Raw genomic sequence first — 12375 nt, 5'->3', positions numbered from 1 at the left:
TATTGTATGAGCAATAGTGGGATTCCTTTTGGTGGGAGGGGGAATGGTTGGCATCCAGTGTAGCACAGGCAGACCATTTTGAGTCATTTTGAAGTAACTACAGTAGATTTTACTTGCGGGAAATGACACAGGAGCCTTAAGACCCGGGGTGCACAAGTCAAGCATTCTCTCTGAGATTCACCTTCCTTGTCGTTAAAATGAGGGTCTGGTAGGGTCCACTAGAGCTCACCAAAGATTCACATGCTTCCCTACATTTCCCAGCCACCCCCCACCCCATTGGTGGGGTCATGTGACTACCCCTCACTCCTGGCACGTAAGGGAAGGCATGTGTCACTCTCTTGCCTGAGGCAGGTGAGCAGACAAGCTTGGAGGCCATAGATGGCCAATGGCATCATTACAAGATCTGCCTGGACCACATCAGGCATTACATGGGTTTGTCTGTTGTTACAGCAAAAACCAAACTAGGGACTACGGTAGGGATTATAGGTAAGGTAGATAAAGCATCTAGCACATAGTAAATGCTCCATCACGAGCTGGCTACAGCTATAGGAGCCTCTACAAGCAGAGGTCCTAAAGCAAACCAGACAGCATTAGATGATTTTTCTCTCCTACAGCATCTTATTCATGCCAAATCTTTGAGGAACTCGATTCGAGAATCTTGAGATACAAGATCAAAGGTAAAAGTCACAGCTGTCCCTGAAAAATGACTCTTTTCATTTAATCTTCTGCTTCATGGAAAACTTTTTCCTGGGTTAGTATTTCCGGAGAGGGTGACTCAGGCAATATTTGATCTTCAAGGTGCCACGCTCCTCCCCTCTACCCCTTCTCAGCAGCAATCAGCAGTGGGAAGAGTAAGGGCTGTTGGGTCACACAGACTTGGGTTTGAAACCTAGATCCCCTACGTACCCTTTGTGTCCTTGGGAAAGTTATCAAACTTTTCCAAGGTTATCTATCAAAAGGTGATTATAACACCTGCTGTATTAGGCAAGATTTTCCAGGGAAACAGACCCAATAGTATATTCCAAGAACGTAAGACATATATGATATACTTATGATATCTATAGATATATTTATAGGTATCTATATCTATCTACCTATCTAGAGAGATGTTAAGGAACTGTCTTATACAATTGTGGGGACTGACATGTCCAAAATTTATGGGGCAAGCCAGCAAACCGGAGATTCAGGTAAGAGTTGACATTGTGGTCCTGAGTCCGCAGCCTGGAAACTCAGGCAGCATTTGGCTGTTGTGATCTGTAGGCAGAATTCCTTTTTCCTCAGGAGACCTCAGTCTTTTCTCTTAAAGCCTTCAGCTGATTGGATGAGGACCACCCACATCATGGAGGGTCAGCTGCTTTACTTAAAGTCCATGGATTGTAGATGTTAATTACATCCAAAAAATACCTTCACAGCAACATGTCGACTAGTATTTGACCAAACCAAGTCATTGATGACTCCATTTATTTATTACTATAAAACTTTTTCAACCAAAAAGGCACTAAGTACAATTGATATAAAAAGTGATATTTTGACATTACCATTTTAAGCAGAGACAATTTTCTCCACACAATTCTCCAGCCAGAGAATATCATATAAAACAAATTTCAATCGCAGGCCACATTTGGGAACATATACCAAGCAAGAGGGATAGAGAGGGAGCATCTCCTGTAATCCCTCAGTGCAACTGTACAATTTTTGTGTGTTTCAAAGCACTGCGGTGTTTTGCCTTTATTTTGCCCCTGAGGTATTTTTTTGTGTGTTCTATCTTTATTTGAATTGAAGTTTGAGTGAAAGGTAATCATGAGTGCCAAGATGATTGAAAACTTGGTAAAGAAACTGGTTAGAAAGAAGAACTTTCTGAAAAATGACTCTCTCCTGCCCGTTTTCCATCAACCATCATCTACTGTCACCACCTTCTATTAGGCCATCCCTTGGGAAGATCTGAAAGCTTTTTCTACATTATATTTTATGCACAAACCACATTTATTTACTTTCAAGTTGGTGCTGATTATATAAATTCCCTTTCTTTGTTCAACTGCAGCGGTTTAGCAAGGGATAGGTACAGGCAGGCAGGCCCAGGAATCTGCATTGTTATAAGCTCCTCATAGAGTTCTCTAAAGAAAATTAATGTTTGAGAACCACTGCCTTAAGGTATAATAAGAGAACACTCATCCAGGTGGTTTGTCCTCTGTCACATTTCCCAGTCCTTTCCTTTTCAACTGCTTGTGTTTGCAGAGGGAAGACAAATTAATATTATTTTCATGAGCATATTATCATTGTGAGGCCAAAACTGAGATTTTTTTTTAAACCACATAACCAAATTAAAATGCTTTTTTTTCTCAATTATCCACTTGTTCACTCTTTCCAATAAAACAGTTGATTCCAAGCAGACTACAAATGGGACAATTTCCAGATATTCAGACTGAAGACATTCATCAGAGGCTCTCCTGAATGGCTGTCAAATTTTGGCAAACCTAGGTCAGAGAAAGGAGGAAAGAAATGCATAATCCATCCACATACATGAGAAAATGCAGTATCTACTTGAATTACTGCATGACCACACACAAACACAACTACCTTGAATAATCAAAACTAGGACAGTGGCGCCCAGCTCTTTTTCCTCCTACTAGTTCTCAGTTCTCCCCCTTTCCTGGGACAGGCTACAGAGGTTTTTGTCCCTAATCCCAGCTTGGTACTTAGTTAACTACTATTTTATATTGTCTTTTTTCTCTCCCCAAAAAACAAGTGAGTTTTCCCCATATTTCTACTCTCTAAAGTTGATTCGTTCATTCACCAACTGTACAAACATATATTTCTTCATGGAGAAGTAGAGAAAAGAGATGTTGCCCATTTTGCTACTATGATGTCATAAATGTAAAATGGACACTTCTGATGCTAACACGCTATTGGCGACATGGGATACCTCTGATGACCTTCATTTGAAAGGGACCTTCAAACCAATGGTGAGCAGTATAGACAGTCCCCAAACTTGAAGACTTTATATTTAACCAAGAAGGTGGTTGAGTAAGAATTGCATTATGGTATGAAAAGGGATGTGATTTGAGAATTATAAAGTGCTGAAGAGCAGGTATCTTATCTAATCTAACTATGTGCAGTGCCGGACAGGTGTGGGGGGGGCTGCTCCGTAATGTTTGTTGAACTGAATTCAGGGCTTGTCCGCAATTCCCGTAGTTTCTCCTCCTTGATTATTGGAGGAGACCTATGAGTCGTTCTTGACTCTTGATGTTAATAACCATGTCTTTGGCCTATCGGTTTCTGGATATGTTTATATATGAGGAAGAGGGTTGAAAAATCTTTAATGTACAGGAGCAGAGCTCTTGGCTCTAAAGGAAGTACTTTAAGAAAAGAGATAGCAAATACATTCAATTCAATGAATATTTATGGAGTACCTACTATTTTCAAGGCATTGGATACAGAAATGAAGTCAATAGTCCTTATTTTCACAGATCTTGAATGCAAGAGTGTGTGTATATGAGGTCGGTGGGCAGGAAAAGGGAAAAAATGGAGAGGAAATGAGAGAAAAACAAGTTGAAGTACGTACACAAGTAAGCAAAGAAGTGATCTTGTTCCATAAATGAGGCTGTAGCTGAGAGTGTTTAAGATGGAAATATCATCCTGGTCTTGATCTAATTTCTTTTAAGAGGAGCACAGAACAGTGGGAGATGCCCTCAAAGCAACAGGTGACATAACACCTGCAGGTCAGATACTGGCTTATCCAGCCTGCCTTCCCTGCCCACCCTCCTTACCTCTCCTGGTCTAGCCAAACATCATTCCTGGTGATCCCATAGCCTCTGTGCTAACTCTGTACTTGCACTTATTGCATTCAAAATGTAACTTCACCTTGCCCTTTACATGTCCCTCTAATTAGACTCTGAAATCTCGAGGCATTGTAACCCTGGCACTTAATGACAGTGTCTGACCCTTAGCAGAGACTCCATAAATGTCTGCTGAGCATTTCTGGACACCCAGTGCAGCACAGAACACACCGTAAACTCTCAATAAAGATTTAGTAGGTTAAGCGATGCCACTTTAGAAATCAAGGGGTAAAGGCTTTACAAACCATCTTTCCAAGACTTTCATAGTTAATGTGCAAAGAATTTCCTGGGGAGGTTTTTAATAATAAAGACCTCCTCAGAAATTTGGATTCAGAAGGTCTGGAATCAGGATCCATTCCTCTGCTTTTCAAACAAGCTCCCCAGCTGATTCTAGAGCAAATGCCCCCATGCCGTGCTTTGAGAAACTCCGCCCTCATTAAGCTTCCTAAAAAGATGATACTTGTCGTTCTGATTAATTGTACATATTCATCTTAAAACCCAAAGAAAACGGATTTCTACTATTCTCACCATCTGACACTTCTGAAAGTTGGGTTACAAACTGACTCTTTGGATGAAAGTCTTTTGTTCAGACATTATAGGCTAGTCCAGTCCTGACCGGTGCAACATCTCAGCCCAAAAAGCTGAGCGCACGTGCAAATCTGCGGTTAACCTCGTGTGAGATACGCCTGTGCACAGCCCCGTAGCTAGAGGGAGAGAAGTGGGTATCTTAGAAAAGTTTTAAACAAATGTCATTAATTTATAAGAACTAAAGAATAAGGATTTCTCGGGTGACCTCAGGACCCAATTTTCTAACTATCAGGTTAAATAAAACTTAGCTATACCAGATGCTCGCCCCTAGAAACCTGGAAGGCCGGGAAAGGAAGGGAAACATCGCTCAGCGTGACAGTAAATCAATGTTGGCTGGAGTCCAAAACAAAATAAATCTTCACTAAGCCCCGCTGTGATTTCAGAATTAACAGAAAAATTTCATAAATAGGGCAACAGAGTGTCAAGAGAGAAGGCCAGTAAACTAATTTGAATTGCAGACCTCAGCCTCCAAGCTCTGGAAGTCGACCTCTGGCAGCCATATTAAAGTGAGGGTAATTAACACAATCCATTTTGCAAGGGGATGGCGCTTTGCAGGCTGTTCGAGATTCTGTGAGCACCTCACCCAGACCCCAGTCACCCTTCGAAATATGCTGAACTATGGCAGTCAGCATATAGGGGGATCGTTAAGTGGGTGAGAGATGGTGGAGAAATCACAGTTTGTAACTGAGATCATTTCACGGGCAGTTTGCCAGCTCTTTGGGAAACTCTAAGAGAAAAGCCTTTTAATATGAGCTATTTATGAGGTACAGTGCTATGAATCTATAAAAGCTCTTTAAAAACTATTTAAAAATTGAAAATTCATATTATTTCCTAAGTCTTGCTGCCTTAAAAACTAATTCTATCTATTTTGGTGTAGGAATTTAGGAGACAGGTTAATACTACTATCAGATCTTAGCAGTAGTAGAAAGTACTCTTCAGGACAAATAATCAGGACCTTTCTTGTACGTAGTCACTGCCATCCATTACTCAGCAGAAAGCATTCTCAGATATCAGATTGTGGTCGTCTTTGTACAAATGATGCTAACACAGGCGACACTTACCAAGTGCGGGTGGTGACTTTGAAACAGTTGGCAAGGCTGAGAAGGAATGACTTGATAACATCTTGGAGGAGAAAGAAAAAGTATTTTTAAATGCCCAAAACTGGAATGGAATACAGGAATCAGAGCAGTAATTTGGGAAATGGTTACTTACAAGCAATGGTTATCACCAAGGAGCATGTGAAGACACTGGCTATGATTCCTCCCAGAAACCATCTGAAACAGCAGGATTGCTCAGGCTTAGCAAACTAATTGTATATTTCCAACACATGAGATGTTCTTTTAGACTTACCATAGATGGATGATTTTAGGATTTACTACAAAACTACAGTAATAGAGATACTGCAGTATTGGCAAAAGGATAGAGATATAGATCAATGGGAAAGAATAGAAATTCCAGAAATAGACCCATACAGATACAAGTTAAGTGATTTTTTAACAGAAGTGCAAAAGCAATACAATGGAAAAAGGAGAGTCTTTTCAACAAATGGTGCCAAAATAATTGTATAGACACGTGCATAAAAACGAATCTATACAAAGACATCACACCTTAACACAAAATTTAACTCAAAATGAGTCATAGACTGAAATGTAAACCACAAAAGTATAAAACTTCTAGAAAAAAAAAGGAGAAAATTTGTATGCCTACTGCTTCATAACCTTGACAAAAGAGGGTGTTAAACTTTTGGGTTTTTGTCAATCTGATGGATGATTGTATCACAGAGTGGATTTTCTTCTTTTTGAAGAATAATATTTTTATAGTTTTTGTGCTCAAAATATGAATATTGAAAGAGATTACAAATAAATACAAAGGCAAAAGAAAAATGTCATCAAAAAATTCCCACCACCCTGAAGCATTCATTATTAAATTCTGACAAATATCTTCTCAGACATGTCTTCATAGGCATTTTAAAAACTTTTAAAAACTGAGCTTTAGCAAATGTACACTAAAGCATATAAAGTGCACATTTTGGGTTTTTTAAAAATATAAACCCTTGTAATCACCCAAAGCAAGAAATAAAATATTTCCAGCACCCCATAAGGTTTCCTTTGTTGATCTTTCCAACTTTATCCCCCCAAATTAACCACTATTCTTACATCTATAGTAACTGATCGGTTTTGCCTTTTCTTGACAATCATATAGACTCTGTTGTCATCTTTCACTTATATAATATCCATGAGGTTCATCCATGCTGTTGCCCATAGGAATAGTTCTTTTTTAAAAAACCAATTATTTACTTAACTACACTTTTTTACTTTAGAATAACTTTAGATATACAGAGAAATTGCAAAAAAGAATACAAAGGGTTCTCACATACACCACATCCAGCTTCCTCTGTTATTAGCATCTTACAGTACATGGTACCTTTGCCATAATTATTAGGAACCAACATCGGTGCATCACTAATAACTCAACTCCACACTTCATTTGAACTTTACAGTATTTCCCTAATTGATCCATTTTCCAGCATCTCACGTAGGATATCACATGACATTTAGTCATTATGTCTCCTTAGGCTCCTTTGGGCTGTGACGATTTCTCAGACTCTCCTTGGTTTTGATGACCTTGACGGTTTTGAGGAGTACTGGTCAGATAATGTGGAGAGTGTTCCCCAAGTTGGGTTTTTCTCATGGTTAGACTGGGGTTCAGAAGACCCTAGAGGTGAAGTGCCATTCTCATCATATCAAGGGTACATGCCATCAACATAACTCATCCCTTTTGATGCTGACCTTCATCATCTGAGGTACCATTTGTCAGTTTTCTCAACTGAAAAGTTTCCTTTTCCCCCTCTTTCCAAACACTACTGCTTGGAAGCAAGTTTCCAAACGTAGTTCAAACTCAAGTGATGGGGAGTCAATTTCTCCTCTTAAGGGAGGAGTTTCTACAGAAATTAACCTAAGAGGAACACTTTATTAATAGTCCTGTGAAATAAAGAAAAGAGTCCATGATCAGCTAAGTTTGGGAAAAGCTAAGTTAAATAAAGCTAAACAGGTTTCTTCACCACATTATTTCACTGAGACTTTATTATGCTAATACACATTGTGATCCTCCAAATTGGGATATATAATGCAGAATTTTGCAAATGTATTTTTAACTACAGGACTCCCCCCAACCCCTTTGTGTTCTTCTGGCTCCATAATGATCTAAAAATACTTCTCAAACCTCATAATTATCTGGGAAGCTGTTTTAAAGTACGGATTCTCACTCGATCTAAATTGGTATCTCAAGGGATGGGATCCAGGACTTTGTATTTAAAAATACAACTCCCCCAAGTGATCCATGTGATGTGAGATACTTGATCATCAATAGGAGGGACTTGAGAGGAAGCAGCACTTACTGACTGGAGTTCAAGGACCACAAAGACCCCGGGAGGTACCATTCATCCCTGTTTCATTGTTTCAACAAGTATCGATGAGGCCCTAGCACAATGTCTCTGTTCTCAAGGAGCTTACAATCTTGTAGGGAAAGACGGATCATTAGCATTTAAACAAGTGAACACGTAATAGGTCAGGTGGTGATAAATGCTCTGAAGAAAAGCCAAGTGAGATGTGTGTGATAGAGAATGGTATTCTATTTATACGGGATTGTCAGGGAAGGGCTTTCTGACAATGTGACATTTGGACAGATTCCAGAAAGAATTAAGGGCACAAGTTATTGTTTCTCCAGAAGAAAAAAGACTGTAGTAGGTAGAATAAATAGCAAGTGCAAAGGCCCTGTGGCACAAATGGGTTTAGCACAGATGGGACTTGATCACCACCCTGGAGACTTGGGCAAGAAAAGAATAGGAAGGACACGCTGGACAGATGGTAGAATAGAAATGTGCCTATAACCAGGCAAGAGTGTTATGTCCTCTGAGATGCTGAGGAGACATTTTATGTGAGGATATAAAAATATAATGGGAAAGATGGAGTCCCAATGGGGACTTCACATGCCCTTGAACTCCAAGTAGGGTTACTTAGACTGTATCTGTAACAGGGTGTCGCTGAGGATTTAAACAAAGGATAATGCATGGTAAAAATCCAATTTCTAGCAAGATCCACTGCCTTTGGTATGTTTTGTGAGATAATGGGAGGAGGGAGGTGATGATAGACAAAAAGGCAATGGACAGACAAATGAACAAGTCTTAACCACAGAGCTACCTAAAATGCTTTGCGGAACAAGGCAAGGAAATCATCAATCAATTACAGCTTCATTAATTATGAAACACAACTGCATGAACATAAAATCTGAATTACCTTGCACAGGCAGAAATAATTAAGCATGCAGCAAACAGATTTGCTTGAAAGGAGACCACTCGTAACAAACTGGTTTCTAATAGGAAAAATAAAAAGAAATGAATTAGAACTCAAAAACATGGTTTTCAAAGGTATGTCAGCTCAAGTAATTTGTCATAAGTAATAAGATAAAATTATCAAATGTTGTACAGGGTCATTCATTACAAATTTCCTGAAAATGATCAGTTTTGTCCTATCACTAAAAAAATCAATAAATGATTACATTACATAAACAGTTTGGGGCTTGCCTTTTACTTTAATGCTGGGAAAAGGCTTTTTAGAATTTATGCTAATGTCAGAAATCTAACTGGGATGATATTGATAATAATATTAATGCCTCAAATTTGTGGAGTGACTTATGATTCACAAAGAGCTTTCCTAAATCAGTTCGTTTCATCAACACGACAAAAGCGTGAGGCGGGAACCATGATCATAGCTCTGCAAATGAGAAGACCAAATTTCAAATGATGAAATTCGTCCAAGGTCACACAGCTATGAGGTGCCAGAGCCAAGACTGAAAAACCACATCTAGCCAGAACACCATGTTTTGCCTAAAATGGGGCAGGGAAAGAGAACGGCAACTTGGCATACTGGGAGTCTCTAAAGGGCAAAAAAAGAGAATAAATATTCTGAACTATCCATCCTTACGAAACTCTTTGCTATCGTAAAATATTTCAGTGCTACTAAGCCACAGTGGAAATGACTGCAAATCCTCCAGAAGTTATAAATGGAAGAGTTAAACCAGTTGTGACCCTGAGTATTATTCTAATCACCTAAAAGAAATCAGAGCTAGTTTAAGGATTGCCACATAGAGATCTAAAGGATAATAGAACAAACCTCAGCTTAAGCTTTGGCAAATGCTTCAAAAGCTCAATTTTTGTTTAAATAGTTGTTTAAAACTTGGAATGACTTTGAGCTATGAACACGTTTATTTTTGCCATTTGTGCTCTGAATGGAGATCGAGTCAGCTAACAAAAACCTACTTAGTCCATAATGCGGGCAGAACACTGGAGACTGGCAATGCAAAATATAGCAGTTGTGAATGATGTCACTGCACATGTACAGTATTTCATGTATACTGTGATTTAAATAAGTTATTGTGGGTTCAGTTGAACACTCAACCATCCTTCTAAAGTGTGTTTCTATTCTTAGCCTCCTCTGATTTCATGTAGAATTTGAAACCCATTTTCTCACAGAAATAAGTCTAGCTTGACTGCGAAGATCACTAGACTTGAATACTGAAGGAAAATTGGGTTTAAATTCAAGTTCTATAAAGATATGCATTGTGTGATTGTGGACAAGGTATTCATTGATTCATTCCATCAGTAGCCGTTCACTTAGCATTGATTTTGTCTTAGTTCAAGTGTAACCTCCTTCAAGAAGCCTTCCTGGATGTCTTCAACTCCCCCTTGGCCCTTAGCTTCTCCCTCTTTATAATCCCATTATACCTCAGGCCTGTCTCCATCAACAACCTTTTCACACTGAATTAAAATTGCTGTTTTCTTTCTCTATAATTCCCCACCAGACTATTGAGAATAGCCGGCACGTATTTGCTGTTCTTTGGTGGCAGTGCCCATATTTTCCTTGGGAAGCCCCCTCTCCCCTTCTCCTAGTACATGGTCCCCATGGACAGACTGATTTCCCTCCCAGTCTTTGATCCACTCCAAGCCATTTGGAGCTTTACATATTTATTGACAAAGGGATTGGTTTTGCCATGTAAATGGGACCCTTCCAGAACCAAGGAAGCCTGCCCTTTTGTCCTAACTTGAGGAGCCAATAATCTCCTTCTGCTGGCCTTGAACATGGGAAGTTGTAGGTACAGAACCAGCAGGAACTACCATGGAGTAGTAAGTAGCATTTTAAAGAGTGAAGCTGACACAGAAGAAAAGAGACTTGTAGAGACTGACAGAAAACTGAAATGTTTGCCTGGAATTTTTAATAATATGAAGCAATACATTCAATGATTGATTAATCCATTTTGAGTTGGATTGCGATCCGCTGGAACTCAAAAAGCCCTGAGTGATAAAGATGATGCCATGTACGCCTATATCCCTAGCATATGAACCATCACCTGAAACAGCCTGCACACTCAAAACCTACATGTGAAGGAGATAAAATAGAATCAAATGGAGACCTTGTCCACTCAGGGCTTCATAGTCAGGTGAGGCAAAGGAAGATGGCGTCAACAGAGAGAGAGATACACGGTGCAGGGTGCTATGGCATCTCAGGGAAGCCAAGTGCTACCTCAACCCCCCAGCAGGGGGCAGACAAGGCCCCACAGAAGCGGTCTCCTCTGAACTGTACCTTGAAGAAAGAGTAGGGGTCTTCCAGGTACAGCCCGTGGGAGACATTCTAGATACAACAAAGAACATGTACAGAGGCTTACTTGACCTGTCAGAACTTGAGTATTCTTATCTGTAAAATGGAGATAGCACACTTAACTGGTCCACCACAGTCATGGAGCCCCTGCTCTGTGCCAAGCACTACCTGGGTAAGTTTAAAATCTACAGATGCCTAAGACATGGTGCCCATCCTGAAGGAGCTCACAGCATGATGGGTGAGATACAAAAGCAAACATGCAAGCTCAGTGCAGGAAATGGGCATGGAGGAACACAAAAAGGGGTCACTTAACACCTCTTCCTCAGAAAACAGGGTGGACTCCCTGGAGGAGGTGGCTGTGAAGCCTTAGTAGGTGTTGATCACCGGGAGACCGTCTAAAAAATAAACACTGCTTTCTCTGTCATCCCAACACCTTGAAAGGGAACTAAAAAACCCTCAACACTTATCTAATAGCTGCACTGGGAACAAAATAAAGCATAGCATATTGGTCTTTGGGAGTAGAAGTGGTCAGTGAAATAAATATTCATGATCTGGGGAAGGCAAACAAAGAGAAGATATTATTTTTCCATTTAACCTCAATCTTATGTAATCATAACGTCACATTTTTGGAGTGCTTAGTATACACGATGCTATGTGCTTGACACAGATTATTTTAGTCATTTACAAGGTAAGCACTATGGTTATCTCCATTTACAGATGAAATTTTGGAGGGTTGGATAAACTGCTTCTGAGTTCCAGCCAACAAATGGGCACTGGACTTTGAACCTTGGCAAGCTGAAGATAGAGCCTTGAGGCGACACTGTGTGCAAACATGATTAATCTGATATTAGCAAGCTAGAGATTAAGGGAGATGCTTGCTGAATTTATTTCAGATTTACTACTGACAGGAAATACCAATGCCTTGATATCTTTTGACTTTCCTTGCTGGGGGCATAGCATGAAAGGACGTTCTTTTCTTTCTTCCCTTCATTTTCTTCTTATAGAGTATGTCAAATGCACAGCTAAGTATAAAGATGATAATAATGTACACCTGTGTACGCACGACTCCGCTTTAGCCAAGCTTAACATTTTGCCAAATGTTTTCAGGGTTTTTAAAAAATAAATAACACTGCAAACCCAGTCCTTCTGGTGCCTCAAAGGTGACACCTCCAAATCAATCACCTTCTCTGCGAATGCATCACATGGGCACAGGCTGATACCAGCACCTAAGGGGACATTAGGCATCTCTGGGCCCTGAAAGGAAGAATTATTTGGGTGTGGCAAAGATTTAAAAAAAA

The 12375-nt window shown here is 39.8% G+C and overlaps 1 protein-coding gene across 5 annotated transcripts in view; it reads right to left on the bottom strand.

Moving 5' to 3' along the window:
* Nucleotides 1-1507: 1507 nt before the first annotated feature.
* The window catches only part of TMEM71 (transmembrane protein 71), a 28572-nt gene continuing 17704 nt past the window's right edge, over nt 1508-12375 (bottom strand). For 4 of the 5 annotated variants that reach the window (XM_059901505.1, XM_059901508.1, XM_059901507.1 and 1 more), the window contains 4 exons: nt 8720-8795; nt 5637-5698; nt 5486-5546; nt 1508-2474 (listed from right to left, as the gene is read on the bottom strand). In XM_059901505.1, the coding sequence (XP_059757488.1) occupies nt 2459-2474; nt 5486-5546; nt 5637-5698; nt 8720-8795 (215 nt within the window). In that variant the 3' untranslated portion in view covers nt 1508-2458. Of the gene's footprint in view, nt 2475-5485; nt 5547-5636; nt 5699-7348; nt 7406-8719; nt 8796-12375 lie in introns of those variants that run through there. The other variant, XM_059901509.1, reaches the window with a different exon arrangement.

This window comes from Balaenoptera ricei, chromosome 17, assembly GCF_028023285.1.
Source record: "Balaenoptera ricei isolate mBalRic1 chromosome 17, mBalRic1.hap2, whole genome shotgun sequence".
Taxonomy (NCBI): Eukaryota; Metazoa; Chordata; class Mammalia; order Artiodactyla; family Balaenopteridae; genus Balaenoptera; species Balaenoptera ricei.
Note: the sequence above shows the minus strand (reverse complement) of the source record. Positions and strands in the feature narration are given on the sequence as shown.